Source organism: Terrapene carolina, unplaced genomic scaffold (assembly GCF_002925995.2).
Source record: "Terrapene carolina triunguis isolate 2854851 unplaced genomic scaffold, T_m_triunguis-2.0 Scaffold268, whole genome shotgun sequence".
Lineage (NCBI taxonomy): Eukaryota > Metazoa > Chordata > Testudines > Emydidae > Terrapene > Terrapene triunguis.
The window spans coordinates 924,508-951,466 of NW_020664619.1; the positions used below are offsets into that span (position 1 = coordinate 924,508).

A 26,959-nucleotide genomic window follows, 5' to 3' on the forward strand; every position below is an offset into this window, starting at 1 on the left:
TTTTTTTAACGAGCATCATCAGCATGGAAGCATGTCCTCTGGAATGGTGGCCAAAGCATGAAGGGGCATATGAATGTTTAGCTTATCTGGCACGTAAATTCCTTGCAATGCCGGCTACAAAAGTGCCATGCAAATGCCTGTTCTCACTTTCTGGTGACACTATAAATAAGCGCAGGCAGCATTATCTCCCGTAAATGTAAACAAACTTGTTTGTCTTAGCGACTGGCTGAACAAGAAGTAGGATTGAGTGGACTTGTAGGCGCTGAAGTTTTACATTGTTTTGTTTCTGAGTGCAGTTATGTAACAAACAAAAATCTACATTTATAAATTGCACTTTTACAACAAAGAGATTGTACTACAGTACTTGTATGAGGTGAATTGAAAAAACACTTTTTCTTTTATCATTTTACAGTGCAAATATTTTAATCAAAAATAATATACACTTTGATTTCAATTACAACACAATACAATATATATGAAAATGTAGAAAAACATTCAAAATATTTAATAAATTTCTATTGTTTAACAGTGCAATTAAAACTGCAATTAATCATGATTAATTTTTTTAATCACGATTAATTATTTTGAGTTAATCATGTGAGTTTACTGTGATTAATAGATAGCCCTAAAATTTATCAAACTCCGACTCATTAGGTTATTTGCCCCCAGTACTTCTATTGGAAGGCTGTTCCAGAACCTCACTCCACTGACTGTTAGAAACCGTCTTCTAATTTCCAGCTTAAAAATGTTTTAATAGCTAGCCAGTTTACACCCCTTTGGTTTTGGGCCAACATTGTTGTTGAGCTTAATATAAATAAATAAATATATGGAGATATACCTATCTCATAGAACTGGAAGGGACCCTGAAAGGTCATTGAGTCCACTTCACTAGCAGGACCAAGTACTGATTTTGTCCCAGATCCCTAAGTGGCCCCCTCAAGGATTGAACCCTGGGTTTAGCAGGCCAATGCTCAACCCACTGAGCTATCCCTCCCCCCCTTAAATAACTCTTCTTCTTCCTTAGTGTTTAGTAAGAGGTTGCACAAGGGGGAGCAAGCAGGGGCAGGTTCCCCTGCAAAATCTCTGTGTCCCTGCAGCCCAGAGAGGGAGGAAGCAGCAGGGTGGCTGGCTGCTGGAGTCCTACGTGTTGCTTCTGCCTCCACCCTGACTCACCTCAGCGGGCTGTCTGTAAAGCAGGCAACAGCACTGGGACTCCAGCAGCAGGGAAGTAGAAGCAGCAGCTTGGAGGTGGGGGGAGGAGGAGCAGCTCTGCCGGCAGCCAGCTGCCCTGCTGCTTTCTTCTTCCCCAGGCTGCAGGGACACAGAGTGTGCCACTGCCAAGGGGAGCTGCTGCCCCCTCACTACTGGGAGTCCCCACCAAAGGCATCCCAAGAACTGAGGGGGGAGGGGGCGCGCATCATGTGAACCTTCCTTTTGTGTGTGTTTAACATCTCCCTCCAAAACCTTTCAAGTTTAAATTCCTGCACATGCCCCTGGAACAACCAAAGAAATAAGGAAGAGGGGGTTCTGGGCAAACAGGAGAGACTAGGCAGTTTCACTCAGCATGCAAAGGAGAAGGCTGTATAAATCTGAAATTAGAGATGGAAAGAACTATTAGTAAAACCTCTGAAATTCTTTTTATTTTTTATAATTTTGCATTTTATTTTTCAGGAATTTCTTATTTTGTTTTATCCCTTCCCTACCCCATCAGGTCAGGTCCTTCCCCTGGGGAGGTAGGGGGTTTGCAGAGCGAGCCTGCCTGGCATTGATGATGGTGGGAGAGTGGAAGCTGGGCCAAACCTATGGGGAACTGTGAACCCATGCAGCTGGGCATGATTGGGGAGCCAGCCCCAACCCTGCAGGACAGGATCTACAGGAGCTGTCACTCCCGAGTGAGTTTGTTTTACTCTGTGTTATTTCGCATTTGCAAATTCACAGGGCTCAACTGTTAGTTATCTTCTCCATCCTCTGAAAGGCTACCACAAAGTTGTTTCTTAGTCATTCTCCAGGGATTTGTCCAGTCTAATTTTAAATGGCCAAAGTGATGCATCTTCCACTTCCTCTCCACTCTTTCGAGCAGCACTCCAGACACTCCTCTCCTCTCCTAGTCCATGCAATAGTCATCTGCAACCTCAACTCCTTGCTAACCACCTCCCTTTTCTGATTTTGATACCTGGCTCTCCCTTTCTTTTCATCAAACTCTTCCCTACCCTCATACATGGTGACTAATTTCCATGCTGATGTTCCATCCAATCCCTTAGAGGCCTAACTCCTCATTTTATTTCCAACAAGAGACCAGCTCTCCCACTCACAAAATTGGCCCCTCATTTGACCATATCTTCACCAATCATTGCTCTTTCAATACCAGAGTTTCCTCTCTGCCAACTGTCATTTTATTCAACGTCACCCATTTGTCCCCTGGCCCCTGCCTGGGCCATCTGTGACCTCTAATTGATCATCATCCATGATTTCTCAGCCACACCACCCTGGTCTCAATCTTCACCCCACTTTACCAAATCATCCCATACGGAGAGTTCTTGGCAGACCAGCAAAATGCCTGGACCACTACTGATAATTGGAATATTGATTATCATGCTCATTGCCAAAAGCAGCTAAATCAGTAGGTCTTAGCAGGCCTCTGCAATGGCTTTACTATAACTAAGCTAGCAGCCGGGGAGGGGGGGGAAATTGAGGAGGAAACTGACCCTGTGACCTTCCTGATAAGATCTCTGTTGAAACTGCTGAGGTATGTGTTTTAGAAAAAACAGGATGCTTACCTAGATCTGCCCTTTGGGATGTGTTTGTCAGGGTCCTCAAAACATGCGGACTCTGAAAAAAAACAACACCTAATAGATGGTTTAAGGAAAACTCCTTGCTTAACCTTTGAAATTGTTTGCTTAACACGTTTTTTTACATGTTATTGTTACACTAACCCAAATAAATAAGGGGAGGAAGTATGAGGTAGTTAGACTCTTCATGGACACAGCTTAGGATCCCCAGTGGCAGCTCAAAGATGGGCCAATTGGACGGCTGTGGTTGTACCACTCAAAAACCACTCCAGACTTCGGTAATTACTGATTTTTGGGGTGTTTTACTAACCTGTTGCAGACATATGTAAGTGCTTAAGACTAAAATAGAGTGCAGCTTTAAGTGAAAGCACTCTTGTATTGTACTGTTTGTGCCAGACACCTATTGGTCGGATGGCCGTGTTTCCATTGATTTATTTCCTGCCACTGCCTCACCAAGAGTAATAGTTACCAAGATCTTTGGGTTTTTAGAACCACAGTAACAGAATTGGAGGCCCCAGCAAGGATTGGTGGAGAGGAAGGAGACGAATGGTACAAACAGTTTATCTATTGCAATAGGAGGTAAAAGACGGTGTGGTGGGGTACCTCCCTACAAGTGCCTGTGTCGTAGTTCGCAAGTTAATTTACGGATAATATGTCCAAAGGAAAGGAAACACCTGGAAAGGGAGAAGGGTTACAAATTATGTTGGGAAACAGCTTGACTGATTTTGTAACTTAGCTACTGATACTTTGCAACTGCCTGGAAAGCAATTTTGAGAAAAGTGGTAAATTAACAAAAGAAGGATATTACTGTGTAAGGATCTTTCATTAGGCAAAAGTCCCGCAGACATGTAAAGCCCTGAGTCCACTGGGAAGGGATGTAAAGTTGGGTCCCTTACTTCCTGAGTGCCCAAGAGAGAGAGTGGGGGGGAGGGGGAAGGGGGAGAGCCCTAAATTGTGTGGGTAACAATCCACTCCTTCCAACGTCTGACTCTCTCCTTAACGCCAAACCCTCCTTCCATTCTTCCTCTTGTTCATGCAGAATCTTTCCAATGGGCAGGGGGAGAGATGAAGAGGGAAATCGACAAACTTTGTCATGATCCCCTTCTCCCATATAACCACTTTTTAGGTCACTTGCCTGTTCACCTCTAACCCCTCCAGCCATTCCTGTGAACCCATCCCCTAACCTCCATCGCCCTTACACTCCCTGCCTACTCTCCTCCATTACTTCTCACCATCTGCCTAATCCTTTGCCTTACAATTTAAGATTTATCATCTCCATTCTTTAAAAAATAATAATTTTAAAAATCCTCACCCCCTCCTTGCCTCTCTAGCTACTGCCCTCATCTCCCTCTCACTTCTAAACTCAATGAATGTCCAACCTACAACCGCTACCTCACACATTCGTCTTCTCCTGCCCATCCCAGATCCCCTCCAATCCAGCTACTGACCTCTCTGCTCCACTGAAACTCCTCTCATTAACATCTCTAATGACCTCTTCCCAGCCAAGACTCAAGGCACGTACTCATCCTCCTAGACCTCTCTGCTGTATTCAATGCTGACTGTCATACTCTCCTTTTTTTACACTGTACCCTTACTGACCTTCCTACCCTGGTTCTTCTCCTACTTCTCTGACCACTACTTCAATGTCTCTTTTGTTTGCTTCTTCTCCCACTACCCATGAGAGTTTCTCAGGACCCTCCCTCCTCTTTAACATTATAGACTCTGCCTTTGGATAATTTAATTCACTCACACTATTTCAAACATCATCTCTGCACTGATTACTCATAAATCTTTCTCTACACTCCTGACTAGTCTTCTTCCACCCTATCCTGGACCTCAGCCTGTTTTGAATGTCTCTTTGTGCCTGTCTCACTATGAACTTAAACTTAACATGGACAAAGTCAGATTCCTTATTTTCCCTTCAAAGCCGTCTTAATTTTTCCCATTCTCCATCACCATTGACAAAACCACTATCTTCCCTATCACTCAAGGTTGTAACGCAGGTTTTTCTTAAATGCTTCCCTTACCCTGATCATCCAAATGGTGTCTAAAGTCAATATTTTTCTTTTATCTGTGCAACTAAAAGTCTCATTCAGGCTCTCATAATTTCTTGATACATAAATGATCTGGAAAAAGGGGTAAACAGTGAGATGGCTAACTTTGTCGAGGATACAAAACTACTCAAGATAGTTATTTAATCTTGAATACTGTGTGCAGAGCTGGTCGCCACATCTCAAAAAGATATATTGGAATTGCAAAAGGTACAGAAAGGGCCCCAAAAATTATTAGGGGTATGGAACAGTTTCCATATGAGGACAGATTAACAAGACTGGGACTTTTCTGCTTGGAAAAAGAGATGACTAAGGAGGGATATGATAGAGATGTATAAAATCATGACTGGTGTGAAGAAAGTAAACAAGGAAGTGTTATTTTGCCCAGTCGTTCTCAACCTTTCCAGACTACTGTACCCCTTTCCAGAGTCTGATTTGTCTTGTGTACCCCCAGTTTCACCTCACTTAAAAACTACTTGCTTACAAAATCAGACAAAAATACAAAAAAGTGTCACAGCACACTATTACTGAAAAATTTCTTACTTTCTCATTTTTACCATGTAATTATAAAATAAATCAATTGGAATATAAATATTGTACTTGCACTTAAGTGTATAGAGCAGTATAAACAAGTAATTATCTGTATGAAATTTTAGTTTGTACTGACTTCACTAGTGCTTTTAATGTAACGTGTTGTAAAACTAGGCAAATATCTAGATGAGTTGATGTACCCCCTGGAAGACCTCTGCATACCCACAGGGGTACATGTACCCCTGGTTGAGAACCACTGATTTAGCCCTTCTCATAACACAAGAACTAGGGGTCACCAATGAAATTAATAGGCAGCAGGTTTAAAACAAATGAAAGGAAGTATTTCTTCACACAATGCACAGTCAACCTGCGGAACTCTTTGCCAGAGGATGTTGTGAAGGCCAAGACTATAACAGGGTTCAGAAAAGAACTAGATAAGTTCATGGAGGATAGGTCCATCAATGGCTATTAGCCAGGATGGGCAGGGATGCAAAACCATGCTCTGAAGTGCCCCTAGCCTCCGTTTGCCAGAAGTTGGGAATAGGTGATGGGATGGATCACTTAATGATTGCCCTGTTCTTTCATTCCCTCTGAAGCACCTGGTATTGGCCATTGTCACAAAACAGGATACTGGGCTAGATGGACCATTGGTCTGACCCAGTATGACTGATCTTATGTTCTTGTCTTGATTATGGTGTCATCCTTCTCTCTGCTCTTCCCAACATCCACATCACCCCATTCTAGGCCATACAATATAATTCTGCTAAGATCATCTTCTTTGGACACTATTCTGATCTTATCAGCCCCTCTCTGAATCCCACCACTGATCCTCCTTTCCCTTTATCTCATTGCTTTGTGACATATTTCTTTGTATGCAGCCAAGAATTTCATTGGCATTTTTACTATCCTATTGAACTGCAAATTCAAGTCTAATTTACTTTCCACCATCAAACCTCAGTCTCTCTCAGACATTCCTTCTCCACATATCTCTCTCTCCAACTGAGAATGTGGGTTTCAAGTTATTCTCCCCCCCCAAAGTGTAGCAGCATGGAACAGTGTGATGAGCAAGGTCAGGTATAAGTGCAGGACTAGGGATGGGTGAAAGGTGAATGGGAGGAGGAGATAGACAAATTGAATGTTTATGGAAAGGGTGGCAGGTAATCTGGACAAGTAGTGTTATAGGAAGCAGAATAAGAGGAGCTACCTCATACAGTTTATTCCGATATTCTGCCACAGACAGCTGGATATCGTCATCTAAAGGAAGAATCACATCGTAGTCCAGAGAGGGCTCCTTGGCAGGGCAGTGGAACCTACCAAGAAGATAACAAATATGTGATGAAATCTGAGAGTGAACAATGCACATGCACGCACACACACACACAAAATAACAGGAGAGGCACTAGATATTAATAGATTTTAAGGCTAGACTGGAGCATTAGATCTAGTCTGCAGGGCCGACTCTAGCATTTTTGCCGCCCCAAGCAGCGCAAAAAAAAAAGCCGTGATTGCGGCGGCAGCTCTACTGCTGCTTCATTCTACGGCGGCAATTCGGCGGCAGGTCCTTTGCTCCCAGAGGGAGTGACGGCCCCGCCGCCGAATTGCCGCTGAAAGGGCCGGACGTGCCGCCCCCCTCTTCATTGGCCGTCCCAGGCACCTGCTTGCTAGGCTGGTGCCTGGAGCCAGCCCTGCTAGTCTGGCCTCCTGTATAACACATCCTATAGGATTTCACTCAGTTACCCCTGTATTGTGCCCAATAAATTGTTTGACCAAAGAATATCTTCTAGATAGGCATATAATCTTGTTCTGAAGACTTCAAGAGATAGAAAACCCACCACTTCCCTTGGGAGTTTATTCCAATAGTTAATGACCCTCACTGTTAAAAATCTGTGCGTAATTTTTTATTTGAATTTGTCTGGCTTCAGCTTTCAGCCACTGGTGGTTGTTATGCCTTTCTTCGCCATATTAAAGAACTCTTTAGAACCCAATATTTTCTCCTCCAAAAAGTACTTATACACCATAATCAAGTCAGTTCTTAATCTTTTTGATAAATTAAATGGATTGAGCTCTCTAAGGGCATGTCTACACTACGAAATTAGGTTGAATTTATAGAAGTTGATTTTTAGGAAGCGATTTTATACAGTCGATTGTGTGTGTGTCCCCACTAAGCGCATTAAGTCGGCAGAGTGCGTCCACAGTATTGTGGCTAGCATTGACTTTCAGAGCGTTGCACTGTGGGTAGCTATCCCACAGTTCCCGCAGTCTCCGCTGTGCACTGGAATTCTGGGTTGAGCTCCCAATGCCTGATGGGGCAAAAACATTGTCGCGGGTGGTTTTGGGTACATGTCATCAGTCGCCCCTCCCTCCGTGAAAGCAACGGCAGACAATTGTTTCGCGCCTTTTTTCCGTGCAGACGCCATACTGCTTTCAGCAGACGGTGCAGTAGGACTGCTAACCGTTGTCATCCAACCACCGCTTCCGCTGCAACTCTGCTCTCCTGGTGCCATGAATCCACCTTGCAGGTCCTCTCGTCGTTAGGTATAAATATCTATTCTCATGGCATCCGTTGTCATCCACCGCTTCCGCTGCAACTCTGCTCTCCTGCAGACACCACACCATGGCAAGCATGGAGCCCGCTCAGCTCACCGTTGCTGTTGTGAGCATTGTAAACATCTCATGCATTATCCTGCAGTATGTGCAGAACTAGAACCTGCAAAAGCAGGCAAGGAGGCAATGACAGCGCGATCACAATAGTGATGAGGACATGGACTCAGACTTCTCTCAAAGCACGGGCCCTGGCAATTTGGACATCATGGTGGTAATGGGGCAGGTTCATGCCGTGGAACGCCGATTCTGGGCCCGGGAAACAAGCACAGACTGGTGGGACCGCATAGTGTTGCAGGTCTGGGATGATTCCCAGTGGCTGCGAAACTTTCGCATGCGTAAAGGCACTTTCATGGAACTTTGTGACTTGCTTTCCCCTGCTCTGAAGCGCAAGAATACCAAGATGAGAGCAGCCCTCACAGTTCACAAGCGAGTGGCGAGACCCCTCTGGAAGCTTGCAACGCCAGACAGCTACCGGTCAGTCGGGAATCAATTTAGAGTGGGTAAATCTACTGTGGGGGCTGCTGTGATCCAAGTAGCCAATGCAATCACTGAGCTGCTGCTATCAAGGGTAGTGACTCTGGGAAATGTGCAGGTCATAGTGGATGGCTTTGCTGCAATGGGATTCCCTAACTGTGGTGGGGCGATAGATGGAACGCATATCCCTATCTTGGGACCGGACCACCTTGGCAGCCAGTACATAAACCGCAGCGGGTACTTTTCAAAGGCACTGCAAGCACTGGAGGATCACAAGGGACATTTCACCAACATCAACGTGGGATGGCTGGGAAAGGTACATGACGCTCGCATCTTCAGGAACTCTGGTCTGTTTGAACAGCTGCAGGAAGGGATTTACTTCCCAGACCAGAAAATAACTGTTGGGAACGTTGAAATGCCTATAGTTATCCTCGGGGACCCAGCCTACCCCTTAATGCCATGGCTCATGAAGCCATACACAGGCACCCTGGACAGTAGTAAGGAACTGTTCAACTATAGGCTGAGCAAGTGCAGAATGGTGGTAGATGCGCATTTGGACGTTTAAAAGCGTGCTGGCGCAGTTTACTGACTTGGTTAGACCTCAGCGAAACCAATATTCCAATTGTTATTGCCACTTGCTGTGTGCTCCACAATATCTCTGAGAGTAAGGGGGAGATGTTTATGGCGGGGTGGGAGGTTGAGGCAAATCGCCTGGCCGCTAATTACGCGCAGCCAGACATCAGGGCAATTAGAAGAGCACAGCAGGGTGCGCTGCGCATCAGAGAAGCTTTGAAAACCAGTTTCATGACTGGCCAGGCTACGGTGTGACAGTTCTGTTTGTTTCTCCTTGATGAAAACCCGCCCCCTTGGTTCACTCTACTTCCCTGTAAGCCAACCGCCCTCCCCCCTTTGATCACTGCTTGCAGAGGCAATCAAGTCATTATTGTTTCAAAATCATGCATTCTTTATTATTTCGTCACACAAATAGGGGGATAACTGCCAAGGTAGCCCGGGAGGGGTGGGGGAGGAGGGAAGGACAAGGTCACACTGCACTTCAAAACTTATTGAATGCCAGCCTTCTGTTGCTTGGGCAGTCCTCTGGGGTGGAGTGGTTGGGTGCCCAGAGCCGCCCCCGCGTTCTTGGGCGTCTGGGTGAGGAGACTATGGAACTTGGGGAGGAGGGCGGGCGGTTACACAGGAGTGGCAGTGGCAGTCTGTGCTCCTGCTGACTTTCCTGCAGCTCCACCAGACGCCGGAGCATATCAGTTTGATCCCCCAGTAGCCTCAGCATTGCATCCTGCCTCCTCTCATCACGCTGCCAACACCTCTCATCTTGCTCCCGCCACCTCTCATCTCGCTCGTCCCTCCTGTCCTCGTGTTCATTTTCTGCTTTCCTGGACTCTGACATTGTTTGCCTCCATGCATTCTGCTGAGCTCTTTCAGTGCAGTAGGACTGCATGAGCTCAGAATATTTCATCGCGAGTGCGTTTTTTTCACCTTCTTATCTGAGCTAGCCTCTGGGACGGAGATGATAGGGGGAGCGTTGAAACATTTGCAGCTGCGGGAGGAAAAAAAGGCAGAGTAGTATTTAAAAAGACATTTTAGAGAACAATGGGTAGACTCTTTCACGGTGAACCAAGCTGTTAACATTACATAGCACATGTGCTTTTGGTACAAGGTCGCATTTTGCCTCTTATATTGAGGGCCTGTCAGTTTGGTGTGAGAGATCACACACGCAGGGCCGGGAAACAGAATTTGGCTTGCAGGGAGCCATGGTAAGCCAGTCTTTCGGCTTCTTCAACCTTCATAACATGTGGGGATGGTTTCAAACAGCAGCACCCTCCTTTCCCATACCAAGCACCCATTGGGTTGGCCATTTAAAAGGAGGGGCTGTACTGGCCGCGAATGCATCCCAAGCCTTCAGGGCAAATTAATCATTAAACAGGCTTGCTTTTAAACCATGCATTATATTTACAAAGGTACACTCACCAGAAGTGCCTTCTCCGGCTTCATGGTCCGTGAGCCTGCCTTGGGAGGGTATTGGCTCCAGGGTGATAAACAGTTCCTGGCTGTTGGGGAGAATGATTTCTCCGCTTGCGTGCTGTGCGCTATCCTCATCCTCCTCCACCTCCTCGTCCCCAAAATCCTCATCCCTGTGCATGAGACTCCCCACTTGCAGGTGGCCACGGACAGGGGTGGGGTAGTGGTAGGGCCCCCCCCTAGAATTGAATGCGGCTCATCATAGAAGCGGCATGTCTGGGGGTCTGACCCGGAGTGGCCGTTTGCCTCTTTCGTTTTTTGGTAGGCTTGCCTGAGCTCCTTAATTTTCATGCAGCACTGCTGTGGGTCCCTGTTGTAGCCTCTGTCCATCATGTCCTTGGAGATTTTTTCAAATATTTTGGCATTTTGTCTTTTGGAACAGAGTTCTGATAGCACAGATTCGTCTCCCCAAACAGTGATCATATCCAGTACCTCCCGTTCGGTCCATGCTGGAGCTCTTTTGCGATTCTGGGACTGCATGGTCACCTGTGCTGATGAGCTCGCCACACTGGCCAAATAGGAAATGAAATTCAAAAGTTCCCGGGGCTTTTGCTGTGTACATGGCTAGTGCATCCGAGTTGAAAGTGCTGTCCAGAGCGGTCACAATGGAGCACTCTGGGATAGCTTCCGGAGGCCAATACCGTCGAATTGGGTCCACACTACCCCAAATTCAACCCGGCAATGTTGATTTCAGCGCTAATCCCCTCATCGGGGAGGAGTACAGAAATTGATTTTAAGAGCCCTTAAAGTCGACAAAAATGGCTTCATCGTGTGGACGGGTGCAGGGTTAAATCGATCTAACGCTGCTAAATTCGACCTAAACTCGTAGTGTAGACCAGGGCAATGTCTCTCACTGAAAGACATTTTTCCACCCCTCAAATAATGTTTTATCTCCTCTCTGCACCCTCTCCAATATTTTGACATCCCTTTTTAAAAAAGGACTCCAGAACTGGACAGTTTTCCAATATCAATCTCACCAACACTGTATACAAAGGTAAAAATCACCTCCTTACTCCTGCTCCCGTTTATGCATCCAAGGATCGCATTAGCCCTTTTTGCCACAGCATTTCACTGGAAGCTTATGTTGAGTTGCTTGTTCACTATTACCCCTAAATACTTTTCAGAAGCATTGCTGTCCAGGATACAGCCCTGCATTCTGTAAGTATGGCCTGCATTCTTTGTTTCTAGATATATAATCTTGCATTTGGCTTTATTAAAACATTTTATTTAAATGGGTCCAGATTTCAAAGCTCTACCTACCCTGTCCTCATCATTATTTATCTATCATCATTATTTATCACATTGTCAACCTTTATATCAGCTGCAAATTTTATCAGCAATTTTATATTTACTTCCTTATCTTTGATAAAAATATTGAATATCATTGCTCCTAGTTCAAATCTCTTCTCCCCTATAGGTGGAGGGGGGTACTTGAACCTGGAGTCTCCCACATCCTAGGTGAGTACCCTAACCACTGAATTTATGAGGGAAGTCTTCTTCCTCTTCCTCCCCAAATAGTTTGTGTGAACTCACCTGAGAGCCCTGATCTGGTAGGCAGCCTCTGATTATCAGGCCCTGCACAGAACTTAAACAGCCAAATGTCTATCTTCCCCTGGTCTGTGAATTGCTCTGTGGCTCAGCTAAGAAACAGGCATCTAGATGCCTGGAGGGAGGCAGCAGTGCACATGCGCAGAGGCAGAAACACATGCACCAAGGGAACTTTTACTCAAAAAATTTAGGTGCTGAGTGAATTTAGGCACCTGCAGGGTTTGGTGGGGGGCAAGGGTGCATTACAGTGCTGCCAAAACCAGGACTTAGGCACCTAACTCCTTTTGTGCATTCAGGCCTAAGTATCTTTCATCTGCACAATTATCTTTATCAACCAAACTTGTAATCTCATAAAAAAATTAGATCAAGTTTGACAAGATCTATTTTCCATAAAGCCAGGTTGACTGGTGTTAATTATACTCCCATTATACATGAAAGAGTGACACATCAGAAACCACTGAGAGCTACAACAGAGAGAGAGATATCTGAAATATCACATACTAAGGCACCCTCACCTTCTCACATGAAGAGGAGTAGAAAGCAGATTGAAAACTACCATTACCTTCACCATTTCACATGATTCTCCAGCCAGGCCATCGCTGGTAAAATGTGGGTCCGGCTGGAGAATCTTGCCTGTATGCTCGGGGTTCTACTGATCGCCATATTTGGGGTCGGGAAGGAATTTTCCTCCAGGGTAAATTGGCAGAGGCCCTGGAGGTTTTTTGCCTTCCTCCGCAGCATAGGGCAGGGGTCTCAAGCTGGAGGATTCTCTGCGACTTGAAGTCTTTAAATCACGATCTGGAGACTTCAACAGCTGAGATAAGGGAAATTGGGTGGGCCAGCTTTTGTGGCCTGCATCATGCGGGAGGTCAGACTAGATGACCATAATGGTCCCTTCTGACCTTAAAGTCTATGAGTCTATGAGTCTATGGGTAGAAGGGTAATTTGTGCTGGTAGCAGCCACACAAGAGGCTTGGGGGGGGAGAAGGAGGGGGTTGGGAAATTTCACACTGGCATTGCCCTCACCTTTTCACATAGGGATGTTGCAGGGCCTCTTCTGCGGTCAGCCGTTTATCAGGGTTAAATACTAAAAGCCTCTTTAGAAGGTCCAAGGCATAAGGGGGGGTAGAGGAGGGTAAAATTTCCTCAATTGTCACTCGTCGTCTGAAAGGCAAGAATCAAAGTTGTAACTCCCAGTGCCCAATTTCACTGCAAAACCCTGTATCTCAACCCTGGGAATCTCATGGAGGTAACTCCTAACCCCAGATTTCACTCCCAAGGAGCGGTTCAGGACTAATACTACGGTTTTGTCAGGGACGTTTTTAATAAAAGTCAGGGACAGGTCACAGGCAATAAACAAAAAAATCACAGAAGCCATGACCTGTCCCTGACTTTACTAAAAACATCCCTGACAAAATGCAGAGGGAGGAGGGTACAGCACCCTGCCCCTCCCACTCCCTGCCACAGCGGCTGGGAGCTGCAGGGATCCGACTGCCCAGTGGCTGGGAGGATTCCCCCCCGCTGCCCTGTGGGGCTGGGAGCTGCAGGAGGGGGGTCCCCCACCGCCCACAGAGGCAGGAAAGCTGCAGGGGGGGCCCTGCCAGCAACAGAGTCTGGGGAGCTGCAGGGGGCCACTACCAGCAGTGGCGGCTGGGGAGTTGCGGGGGGGAGGGGCCCTCCACTCGTGGCTACTGAACAGCTCCAGGGTCCCTCTGCCACCGCCGGTTGTGCGCTGCGGAGGGTCCCACCGCCCACAGAGGCCGGGCAGCTGGGGGTTCCTCAATGTCACAGAGATGGCTGAAAGTCAGATTCCGTGACTTCTGCGACCTAATCTTAGCATTTGTCATGACCCAGCCACACCCCGTCATGCTCAAATAACTAGATTATTGTGAGGTCTCCAACCTAGCTAGTTAATGACATGGAAACATTTTTCCTTCTTACTAACAATTACAGAACTAAGCAAAGAAACAAGAGCAAAATATCTTTGTTAGGAATTTATGATAGCGATTTACTTCTAAGAACACATACATAAAAACTAATTTAAATTTTTTTAAAAAGTCAGTTCAAATTAAAAAACCTTCATTACAAAAATAAAATCACTATTTTTAACTACGTTGCAATGTCATGGTAATGACCTTTTGGGTGACTGGATTGGGGGCACCAGAATAGGGGAGGCGAAGGGGCCATGTTGGCCCTCCCGCTTTTGAAAGTGGACAGGTCTGGCCAGTCCGCTTTTCGCCACAGGCCAGGCCCAGCCCCTCTTCCTCCCCCCACGGGCCCACCCCCCGGCCAGGCCGGAAGCTGGAGCCCAGCCCAGGGAGCCTGGGCAGCTGTGGGGAGCCGCAGACCCTCCACCAGCCCAGGGTAGCGGGGCCCAAGAGCAGCCCCCGACCCATGTCCCTACACCTTGGGCCCCCTGCCCAGGGCAGATGGTGGGTCTGCAGCTCCCGGGCAGCTCTTACCATGGCCTGGCTACTGCTCTTTGGCCCTAGGCCCCGCCCCCAGGCCAGCCTGGAAGCCGGAGCAAGGTTGGGGTAAGAGTCACACGGGTACCTGTGGGGAGCCACGGACCCTCCACCTGCCCTGGGTGGGGGGCACAGGCGGCTGCTCTCAGCTGCCCCCACCCAAGCAGGTGGAGGGACCCAGGCTCCCTGACCCAGCTCCAGCTTGGCTGGGGGGCAGAGCCTTGTGGGAAAGAGGGGGGCAAGGGCGGAGCCATGGAGGGGGAGGGGCCTTGTGCCTCACCTCCCTCCCCCCCGTTTCTAGGAAGAATCTGTCAACCTCTAGACTGGATACTCAACAGTATCATCTCTCCATTTGTCACGCGTCCTTTTGTTTATTTGTATTTATCTGTTTTTGTTGTGGGGAAGGGATGGTTAGTGGTTATGGTGTTCTTTGAATATAATGATTCATATTATACATGATAAGGAATGTGATACTTTGATGTTGTCTGTTGATACACACATATAGTGGTCAGAGTTAAAGTTGTACATGAAAAGAACAGCTACTTACCTTACAATAACTGCAGTTTGGAAATGTTTCATCTGTGTGGATCCCTCCCAAGGTACACATGCACCTCATGAGAGATCAGAATTTTTGACCAGCAGTGTCTATCGGGGCATGCCTGCACCCTACATATCTTTGTGCCTCTCCAACTGCCTTTCAATTCAGAAACCCTATTAGGATAAGACTCAGAAATAGGGATGGGGGGGGTGGATCGTAGGAACAAATGAACAAAATATCTCTAAGAACCACTGTAAGTAACTGTTCTTCCTCTTTGAGTCCTTGTATGTGTGGATCCCACTCAAGGTGACTAGTTAGCAATATCAAATTAGGAGGAGGAGGAACTGAAGTCAATTCAGTGCATTATACAAAATTGTTTATGAAAGCAAGCAAAATTTGGAGACACACTGGATTTCTTAAGTTAAAGAAGTTGAACAAGATGTCCTCAAGTTCCTGGAAGTGTCTGTCACAGTGGCAACCCATGACAACAGGACAGTGAATTAGGAGGAGGAAGTTTCACCATCATGGCTGCTACCAGTCTCCCAGTGTCCTGGGATCCACTAAGACACCACTGAGACTTTATCGTCCTGATCTTGAAAGGTGTCCTGACCAGATCAAGCCAGAGACATCACCCCATCCACCAGCTTCACCTAAATCTTGACCACCACCTAGAATCTGCACTCTGGGTTCCACTCCCCCTCCCTGGAGTGCCATTTTCTTTCCCCACCCTTTTTCTCCTCTTTCCTATCTTCTTTTTGTCTGATAAGAGTCTGATTTAGCCTCCAAGAAAGCTCCACCTTTTGCAATATTAGCTGCTTCCCTGGTCACAGCAAAAGTAATGTCCTAAATAGCCCAATGCTGGTAAAAGTTTGCCAACTCTTAAGAGTGGCTGATAAGACCATGTGCTGGGCCTATCATTTCCCAGCAACTGGACGGCAAGGGAAAGAAAGCATTAGAGACAGAAGCTGCATTTTCTATTTTTGCTGATCTTTTCTCTCCATATTTCAGCAAGTTGTCTGGCTTTGTCTTAAAGAAAAGATGACTGGACTTCAACAACAACTACCCAAGACCATCTTAACGCTCTCTCTTTCCCCCAAAAGGGAGACTTAATACCATCTTTAATATGATCTAAGACTTTCAAGCAGAGATCTTCTGCTATAAAAGACTATACTGCGATGTTATTGACATGAACTGTGACCGTATAGATCATTGTTGTAACCAGGATCCTATGGTTGCACCAGGTCTTGTACAGAGGAGGTCAAGTGGGATGTCTATGGAAAGGTTGTACTTTGCTGGTTATGATTATGCTGTCTGTATGTGTGTATCATTTTTGCATTTGAAGTTATGAATATTGGCTATGTACTTGTATCTCAATGCATTTGAATCCAAGTAGCCTCAGTGAAGAATTTGGTCAGCTTCTTGAGAATGGGCACTTACTGAAATAGTCCTATCAAGAAACACTTAACTGACAATGGACTTTGGGAGATGCCAATCCACATCTGAGCTTTCCTGGGAACATTCAAACTAACATGTAAACAATGGTGTCAGCCTGCAGAAAGCTGAATCATCATGGACATGTGACTTGCCCAGGTGGCTACAAACTCCATCTTGTTGCTGTGACTTTGCACAGAAGAACAAAGGGGTTTCTGCCCACAAGCGAGAGACTATAAAAGGACTGGAAGCCTCTCCATTTTGTCTTCAGCTGGCTCAAGAGATGGCCTTTCCACCCCCAAGAGATGCCTGAAAGAAACTGGAACAAAGGACAGTAACTACGGGGGTGTGAATGATTGCTGGCCCCAAACTAGGAAGGAGTCTAGTCTGTGAAAGAAGCTTATTAGAACATCTCGGGGGGTGAGATTTCATCTGTAATCAGTTTCTTAATGTGTTAGGCTTAGACTTGCGTGTTTTGTTTTATTTTGATTGGTAACTTACTTTGCTCTGTCTGTTATTGCTTGGAACCACTTAAATCCTAATTTAATATAATCACTTTTGCTTATTAATTGACCCAAATTAATTAATATCTGCAGGAGCATACAGCTGTGCATCTCTTTCTTGATCAGTGTTATAGAGGGCGGACAATTTATTACCCTGTATAAGCTTTATACAGAGAAAAACTGATTTATTTGGGGTTTAGATCCCATTAGGAGCTGGGTCTCTGGGTGCTAGAGATGAGCACTTCTTAAGCGGTTTTCAGTTAAGTCTGCAGCTTTGGGGCGTGTGGTTCAGACCCTGGGTCTGTGTTGAAGTCGACTGGCGTGTCTGGCTCAACAAGGCAGGGTTCTGGAGGCCCACACTGGCAGAGAAAATAGGCTCAGAGGTAGTCTCAGTACATCAGGGGACAGTCCCAAGGAGGTTTCTGTGATCAAACCCATCCCATATAGAGCAAAAGGGAAAGGGAATAAGGAAAATTCTTTAAATAAAAGCCTTACTTAATTCTTTAAGTTTTAAATGCTTAAAACACACAGGAAAAGAGAGGGGGGGAAAGTTTAACAAGATGTTTAAATGTTTTCAATGGTGGCTGTTACAACTGGAGTAAACCAGCAATAACTTGACACAAACTGCAAAACATGTTTAATGTTGCATCACTAAGCAAGGATTTTATTAACAGCTCAGCCCTTGTTGGGCCCTAAATACCCCCTGTGGCAGTGCATCCCATATTCTTCATAGTGATATTATAATGACATAATTATGATGTATTTTATGCAAGGTAAGTCATGTGAGGTGTCATTGGAAAAGTTATGATTTGCTGAATATGATTATCCTATTTATATGCATAAATCATTTTTTATCTGAAGTTATGAATATTGACTATGTATCTATATTTCAAATGTAGTTACACCTGGGTAACGCCCACTAGACAAGATGCTTTCAGTCTAGATAGTGGGTGGGGAAGGGCCTATTCAGGGCAATGGGCCATTAAAAAAAAACAATAGGCCTTAGGAGAAGCTTATCTCCCATCTGGTGATGAACCTTCTTGAGAACACTCCAAACAGCCTGTGAGTAAGGGCTGCTATGACTCTACAAGGACACGTGGTCAGACCACATGATGCTGGACTCCATCTTGGGATGTCAGTATTTTTCCACAGACTGGTCCGGGAACCAAGCTTTGAAACAAAGGGTTCCCACCATATGCAAAAGCTATATAAAGCAGGGAGTGACTATGACGTTGCACTCCATATGTTTATGGAAATATGCTTATGAGCATAAATATAATGTAACTGGAATATGCTTTATGCAAAAGATATCATTACAAAGCTTATAATCTACTGAGTGTGTTCTTCCTATTTGTATGAATGTATCATGCTTGTAGCTGAAGCTAGAAATATAACGTATTGCTCTGAAGTCCTATTGTAACTAAGGTAGGCAAAGTGTAGGCCATTAATGGTGGCTTGGAAGCTTGATGGCTCCCATTAACTAGGACAATTGGTTGTAAATGGCTCTGCTTACTTGTAAGTCTTCCTGTATACATGGGTGCCAGCCAGTGAGTAATGAAGTCTCACAGAACATGTCACATGATACTGGAATCCCTCTTAAACTTGGTGCTTTTCCCTTTAGAAGGAAGGGTGGGAACCGAGAGAGACAGACAGGATTCCTGCCTTGTGCCAAAGATATAAAAGGGGGCGGAATAAAACAAAGGGGGCTGCCAGTCATGAGAAATCCCCAAGTTGCCACCTGAGCTGGAACTAACAAGAACTGTACCAGGGGAAAGGATTAGGCCCAGACTAGGAAGAAGTCTAGTCTGTGAAAGAAGCTTATTGGAACATCTCTGAGGGTGAGATTTACCTGTATTCAGTTTCTTAAATATATTAGGCTTAGACTTGCATGTTTTGTTTTATTTTGCTTGGTAACTTACTTTGTTCTGTCTGTTATTACTTGAAACCACTTAAATCCTACTTTTTATTCTTAATAAAAATCACTTGTTTATTAATTAACCCAGGATAAATGATTAATACCTGGGGGAGCAAACAGCTGTACATCTCTCTCCATCAGTGTTATAGAGGGCGTACAATTTATGAGTTTACCCTGTGCAAGCTTTATACAGAGTAAAACGGATTTATTTGTGGTTTGGATCCCATTGGGAGTTGGGTGTCTGTGTGCTGGAGATAAGTGACTTGCTGAGCAGTTTTGGTTAAAGGCTGCAGCTCTAGGGGTGTGGACCAGACCTGGGTCTGTGTTACAGCAAGCTAGTGTGTCTGGCTCAACAAGGCAGGGTTCTGGAGTCCCAAGCTGGCAGTGGAAAATGGGCTCAGTGGTAATTTCAGCACATCAAGTAACAGCCCCAAGGGGGTGTTTGTGACTGAACCCATCACAGTGACATCATCTGGTGTTCTTCACTCCCCACACAAGAAGACTCCTGGAAACACCTGAGGAACAAAGACTGAACTGGAGGAAGTGCTGGACTCAGGCTAAAGAGATTTCTAGCCTATGAATGAGACACCTGGGGATTCCAAGCTGTAGAGCAAGTGCAGCTTCCCCTTAAGAATCTGGAGCCTGCTTGTATCAGCTCTTAGGGTGAGAATCTGCTATTCATATCCATTCTATTTAGTATATTAAGCTTAGTTTGTGTTTTTGTTTATTTGCTAAGTAATCTGCTTTGATCTGTTTGCTATCACTTATAATCTATCTTGTGTAGTTAATAAACTTGTTTTTGCTTTATCTAAACCAGTGAGTTGGAGTAAAGCGTATGGGAATCTTAGTTCAAAGGCTGTTGCATATTCTTCTCCACATTAGGGGAAGGGGCAAATTTTATGAGCTTGCACTGTACAGTTCCCTGTGCAGCACAAGATGGTATAATTTTGGGTTTATGCTTCAGTGTGTGAGACGGGGGGAGGAAAGAAAAGAGTCTGGAAAGCTAGGAAATTGGCTGCTGTCTGCTGCATGTATTTGAGTGGCTTTGGTGAAGCTGCTCTCTCAGGTAGTTCAATTTGGGTATGTGGCAGCATCTGCTGTCATGTTGGATGATAACAGGGCCTGGGTTAGGCTGGTTGTGTCCCCAACCAGGGTGAGCAGGGCCAACCCAACTGAGTGGTTAGAGGGGCCCAGTGGTGCCCACAGCTCCCAGACTACACCCCAAGGGTAACAACCCGTCACACCCCCTTATTATTCATCAGCACTTGTCATGTTAAGGAGTTTCTGAAGCTTCAACCCCCACCCAAAGAATCAGTCATGAAGGGCAAGGACAGAGATGTCCTCTCCCATTAAGGTGTCACAAAGGGATGTGAACAGAAGGGGAAAAGCCTAAAGACCAAGGAGGTGATACTTAATCTAAAACAAGTGACTACAATTAGCATATGATAGGTTGATACAAATACATAGTGTTGAGGGGAAAAAAAAAAAAGTGTAGAAACAAAGTTAAAAAAGTATAATTTAACTTTGTCAGATAAAACTAAACTGTGTCATATTAATTCTAACAAAAATAGTGTATCAACTCATCCTATAAAAAGGTATAATAACCAAAATAGTCTTAAATAAGAGGAAGCCATTTGCACCTTTCTTACAAAAAGAAGAAACAGAAGGAAAGCGGAATGTAAACGTGAGGTTAAGATTAAAAGGTTTAAAGCTAGCTACTGGACTAGCCAGTATGTAGTTACAAAGACTATTCAGGGAAAGTGCCAGGATGGAAGTTAAAAGTTCTTCTGAGACATTGTTCAGCAGAAGCTGAGGTCTGACAACTCAATATTTTAGTAAGAGGCAGAATTACCCCCAGGTCAAAGAACATCTCTACCTAAAAGAGGATTGTTTAGGACATAAAAAGATGTCCACCAGTTCCTGCAGAGAACTGAATCCAAAGGAGACTAGCCATGCACCTAGTACCCAAAACTAGTCCATGGGAGACGAACTGTGTCAAGCCAAACATCCCATCTCACCTTGTACCTGGATCTACACCCAGACAGAAATTAAGCATTACTCCACACTAGTATTAAAAGCTTAATTGGAACAACATCTAAGGCCTGAGTACACTAGCGGGGGGTTCGAACTAAGATACACAACTTCAGCTACGCTATTTGCCCGAGCCGGCGGGTAGTATAGACGTACCCTAAGATAGTCCACCTTAAAACTGGCTAAAAATCATGTAACACAGGGGTTGGCAACATTTCAGAAGTGGTGTGCCGAGTCTTCATTTATTCACTCTAATTTAAGGTTTCACATGCCAGTAATACATTTTAAGTTTTTTAGAAGGTCTCTTTCTATAAGTCTATAATATATAACTAAACTATTGTTGTATGTAAAGTAAATAAGGTTTTTAAAATGTTTAAGAAGCTTCATTTAAAATTAAATTACAATACAGAGCCCCCTGGACCAGTGGCCAGGACCCAGGCAGTGTGAGTGCCACTGAAAATCGGCATGCGTGCCATAGGTTGCCTACCCCTGATGTAACATATACAAAGTTATCATCTGAAAACTCCTGCAGTTTGAAAAGAATTTCTAGTAAGCAACTTAAGTTTTAACATCTTTCTTAAAACAAATACAATAATAAACTTTTGCCTAAGTTAAATCTGTTCCTGTAACTAAAATAAAGAATGCAGAAAACTGAATAAAGGTAAAACTCCCCATAATGTGCATTTTAGTTGGTTTTACAGTACAATGTGTGAGCTAAAGAAGTGCATGGTGGTGTTGTAATGTGACCTGCATTTTTATTGCTTGTATTTAGTAAGTAGTAATAAAAGTGGAATTTTGCTTACTACAAGGGTGGAGTCCTGAATCCGGTCTTAAGCTATACAGAATTCTTTTTAATGTGGGCTCTCTCTAACAAAAAAATCAGCCTTCTAATAAAAATACATAAAGAAACTTTTCATAAATTTGAAGTTAAAAACATATTAGAGAGAACCAGCTATCCTCAACTTCATAATCTCAAGAGCATAACCAGCACAAAGAATACAAGGGAATGTTCTACTTTTGACAACATCACAACATAAAAGCCTGGAATTTGGGCCATGGCAAGTAAAAAGCTTGTCGGGTCAACTTTAATATTAGTCCTGAATGATGATCGGTCACTAGTTTTTATTTCAGTTATTGTTTCTATCTAATGTCACTGCCTTGAGGATGAATAAGTGAGTTTGTAGAGAGATCCCTGCCCAGCTAGTTGCTGAGCTTTCCCCCACATTATATCAACGTCTGTTGGTTTCTGCTAGTGACACAATGGTAAAGGCTTACCTGGAGCTTATGCGGTTAATAACAGAGGCTCTGTAGTCTGAATGGATAGCTAAAATATCTGCAACAGAAAACAGATTTAGTGAAGACCCTGGGCAGGATTCCCAGAGCCATGCAGTTTGTGACTCGAAATCTTGAATTCGAACCTAAGGAGTTAATTTTGGTAGAGAAGATTCAATAATATTTTACCCATCTCTAATGCTTTCCAAGAGAGAATCTCAATTGCTTTACGTACATTAATGGATGTAGCCTCACAGCACCTTATGAGGTATTATAAGTAAGAGTCCCATTTAACAGATGGCAAATTGAAAAAGAGAGAGAGTGTGATTCCTGTACATCATAGCAGGTGCTCTAGAGATAGTAAGTGAAAGAGCAGGGTTTATAATCCTGGAATTTCTGCATGGAGGAGAATATTTCTGATAGTAGAGGACTGTTTGTCTGCTAGATTAAAGACACAATAAGATTGCAAACTGAAACTAGATTAATTCAGACTAGAAATAAGGTGCTGATTTTTAATAGTGGGCTTGTCTATATGAACAGTTAGTGCATGGCAAGCTGGGGTGTAAGTCTATAGTGCCCGGCAGGCTAGTGTGCTAACTTGCTATATGGACCCAACTGCTGTGCACTAAAAGTTCCATAGTCCACTTTGATCTACTCCCATTTCAAAGTGAAATAAATCAAAGTGCACCATGGAACTAAATGTGTTGTAGCAGGATCCACACTGCCAGTTAATGCATGGCACACTATTGTGCTGTAAATTTACTAACTGTTCATATAGACAAGCCCCAGTGAGTGTAATTAACCACTGGAACAATTTGCCAAAAGATGTAGTCAGGTCTTCATCACTTGGAAATCTTTAAATCAAGACTGGCTCTCTCTCTCTAGAAAACCGTGCTCTAGCTCAACCACAACATATGGGCTTGATGCAAGAATTCTTGGGTGAAATTCTATAGCCTGTGTTATGCAAACAGTCAGCCTAGACCAGTGGTTCTCACCTGTGGACCGCTTGCGGCCCAATCAGCACAGAGCTGTGGCCCATGTGACAAGAAGGTGGTCAAGGAAAGTGTGGGACCCTTACTGAATGGGGGAGGCAATCTAGTGACAGAGGATGTGGAAAAAGCTAATGTACTCAATGCTTTTTTTGCCTCTGTTTTCATGAACAAGGTCAGCTCCCAGACTACTGCACTGGGCAGCACAGTATGGGGAGGAGGTGACCAGCCCTCTGTGGAGAAAGAAGTGGTTCAGAACTATTTAGAAAAGCTGGACGAGCACAAGTCCATGGGGCCGGATGCACTGCATCCGAGGGTGCTAAAGCAGTTGGTGGATGTGATTGCATTATTACAAATAATGCATTATTTGCATTTCATTATCTTTGAAAACTCATGGTGATCAGGGGAGGTCCCGGATGACTGGAAAAAGGCTAATGTAGTGCCCATGGTTAAAAAAGGGAAGGAGGAGGATCCAGGGAACTACAGGCCAGTCAGCCTCACCACAGTCCCTGGAAAAAATCATGGAGCAGGTCCTCAAGGAATCAATTTTGAAGCACTTCAAGAAGAGGAAAGTGATCAGCAACAGTCAGCATCGATTCACCAAGGGCCTAATCGCCATCTATGAGGAGATAACCGGCTCTGTGAATGAGGGGAAAGCAGTGGACGTGTTATTCCTTGACTTTAGGAAAGCTTTTGATATTGTCTCCCACAGTATTCTTGCCAGCAGTTAAAGAAATATGGACTGGATTAATGGACTATAAAGGTGAATAGAAAGCTGGCTAGATCGTCAGGCTCAACGGGTAGTGATCAATGGCTCCATGTCTACTTGGCAGCCGGTATCAAGCGGAGTGCCCCAAGGGTCAGTCCTGGGGCCGGTTTTGTTCAGTACCTTAATTAATGATCTGGAGGATGGCGTGGACTGCACCCCGAGCAAGTTTGCAAATGATACTAAACTGGGAGGAGTGGTAGATACACTGGAGGGTAGGGATAGGATACAGAGGGACCTAGACAAATTAGAGGATTGGGCCAAAAGAAATCTGATGAGGTTCAACAAGGATAAGTGCAGAGTCCTGCACTTAGTACGGAAGAATCCCATGCACTGCTACAGACTAGGGACCAGGTGGCTAGGCAGCAGAAGCTGGATATGAGGCAACAAGGGCACACTGTTGACAAGAAGGCTAATGGCATTTTGGGCTGTATAAGTATGGGCATTGCCAGCAGATTGAGGGACATGATCATTCCCCTCTATTCAACATTGGTGAGGCCTCATCTGGAGTACTGTGTCCAGTTTTGGGCCCCACACTACAAGAAGGATGTGGAAAAATTGGAAAGAGTCCAGCGGAGGGCAACAAAAATGATTAGGGGGCTGGAGCATATGACTTATGAGGAGAGGCTGAGGGAACTGGGATTATTTAATCTGCAGAAGAGAAGAATAAGGGGGGAATTTGATAGGTACTTTCAACTACCTGAAAGGGGGTTCCAAAAAGAGGATGGATCTAGACTGTTCAGTGGTACCAGATAACAGAACAAGGAGCAATGGTCTCAAGTTGCAGTGGGGGAGGTTTAGACTGGATATTGGGGAGGGAGGGGAACCAACAACTTTCCACTAGGAGGGGGGTGAAGCACTGGAATGGGTTACCTAGGGAGGTGGTGAAATCTTCTTCCTTAGATGTTTTTAAGGTAGACTTGACAAAGCCCTGGCTGGGATGATTTAGTTGGGGATTGGTCTTGCTTTGAGCAGGGGGTTGGACTAGATGACCTCCTGAGGTCCCTTCCAACCCTGATATTCGATGATCCTCAGGGCCATACATTATATTTCTTATTTATTTATTTTTATATAAAAATAAAAGAGCGAGTGCGCGCGCGCCTGGATGCAGCCCACATAACACAGAGCTGCATATGCAGCCCACAATGGTAATAGATTGAGAACCACTGGCCTAGATGATCATAATAATCCATTCTGGCCTTAAAAAAAAAAAAAAAAAAAGGACCTATGAATTTCATGCTCCCAGTTCTGTGTTCAGGTGACCAGGCCAGGAAGCCTGACTGACTTATGACATTAATCATCTTAATATATGTAACTGTCATCAACCACCTCCATGCATGCTAGAAGCAGCATGTTATCTCTATTATCTGATCACTGTGGCAAAATGGCCAGTTGGTATGGTGGGTCCTGTGCTTTTCTTAGCAGGGGGGGCGCCTAGGATGCTACCCCTTGCCCCTGGGGCGCCGAGGGCTCTGCTATTGGCCCAGGAAGGTGGTAGAGGAGGGAAGCGGGGAAGGGTCTGGGTTTGCTCCTCACTCTGAGCCCCAGCCCCTCTCAACCCCTGCGAGTTTCTTACCTTCTTCCCCCTTGGGTAGAGTTACCCTTGGTCCTGGATGCTGGGGGAGGGAGTCTCTCCCTTCCTCCAGTTCTCTGGTCTTTCAATTCTCAGCAACACATCTCCAAACTCCAGTCCTCTCTCCTTCCTCACATCACCCTGTCTGCCTGAAGCAGGGTTTTTTTTTGTTTGTTTGGTTTTTTTTATTTTATTATTATTATTAGGTTCCTGACAGGACCTTACTTTACTACAGGTACTCCAATTAACCTTCCTAGTTTACAGGGAACCATGCCTTAATCAACCTAAGGCTTATATACATCTCCCCTCTCCCACTGCTCCCTGGCCCTGATGTATCACACCACCTAAGGTTTTATTTTCCACACCGTCCCCAACATTCCACCACTCAGTCTTCTAAGTTCCTGGGAGAGAGCAAGAATCACTCATAATTGGCATTCTCTTATGCAATTGGGCTGCTAATACTTCCCTTCATGGAAAAGTCTCACCTTCCTGGGATGGGGCAGGAATGACACTCAAGATCTGCTCTATCTGATTCACTGTGGATGTTCCAGGAAAAAGAGGTTTTCCAAGCAGCATCTCCCCGAGAATACAGCCAATACTCCACATGTCCACGCCCTTTGTGTAGCTGCAAGAAAGAAGAGACTTATCAGGACACGCCAATATGCTTTTGTAACACTGACAATATACTTCTGTAACCCTGAGACCCCCTTCTATTTCTGTTTTCCTTGCAGGATGGTCAAACGTGTCTAATTGCCCCACAGGAGATGCTGTGCTGATGGGTTGTTGCTATAAGGAAGCCAAAGAAAATATGGACGTAACAATCAACTGAGGGATTTCTTGTGAAGGCCTATTTGAAATAAGCAGTCAGAGGAAGTTCATTACACAATTAAAAGGTGAAGATTGTAATTAGATAATAAAAATCTGGGGTACTCGTATAACTAAAAATCAAGACATAAGCTGATTTCTGGGAACTGACAAGGAGGGGTCAATGACAAAACCTCTTGGAATCTTAAATATCCAGAAATCAGTTAAAATTTCTTAAGCAGAGTGAATGGGAAACAATGGGGAGAATGATATAAAAGAGTTTGTCAACATTCACACTCCTTAACCCAATATACATGTTTAATTATTTAAACTAACTTTTGCATAGTGAAGACAACAGAAGAGCAAGGCTAACATTTAACTTCTATCCTTAATAAAAAATAAACCAAATATTAAAAGAGAACCACTTGAAGAGTAGCTAAACAAATCTTTCTAGACAAATACAATAGCCTTTTTAGCTGGTTGCTATAATTAAAAAAAACTAGCAGATAAAGGGAATGCAGTGGATGTGATAGTATCAAATATTGTATTATAATCTAAAACTAGGTCTCATGAAATTTAATGTAGTAAGAGGAGGCCCTGAGATATAAACCTTGGTATCAGAGGCCTGGTATGAG

The 26,959-nt window shown here is 44.6% G+C and overlaps 1 protein-coding gene across 1 annotated transcript in view; it reads right to left on the reverse strand.

The window, feature by feature from the left end:
- The window catches only part of MAPK15 (mitogen-activated protein kinase 15), a 76,981-nt gene that overhangs the window by 27,792 nt on the left and 22,230 nt on the right, over nt 1-26,959 (reverse strand). The window contains exons 4-8 of the mRNA XM_026657696.1: nt 26,451-26,458; nt 26,006-26,145; nt 22,196-22,253; nt 13,064-13,201; nt 6,576-6,681 (exon numbers count right to left, since the gene is read on the reverse strand). Coding sequence (XP_026513481.1) covers nt 6,576-6,681; nt 13,064-13,201; nt 22,196-22,253; nt 26,006-26,145; nt 26,451-26,458 — 450 coding nt within the window. The remainder of the gene's footprint in view (nt 1-6,575; nt 6,682-13,063; nt 13,202-22,195; nt 22,254-26,005; nt 26,146-26,450; nt 26,459-26,959) is intronic.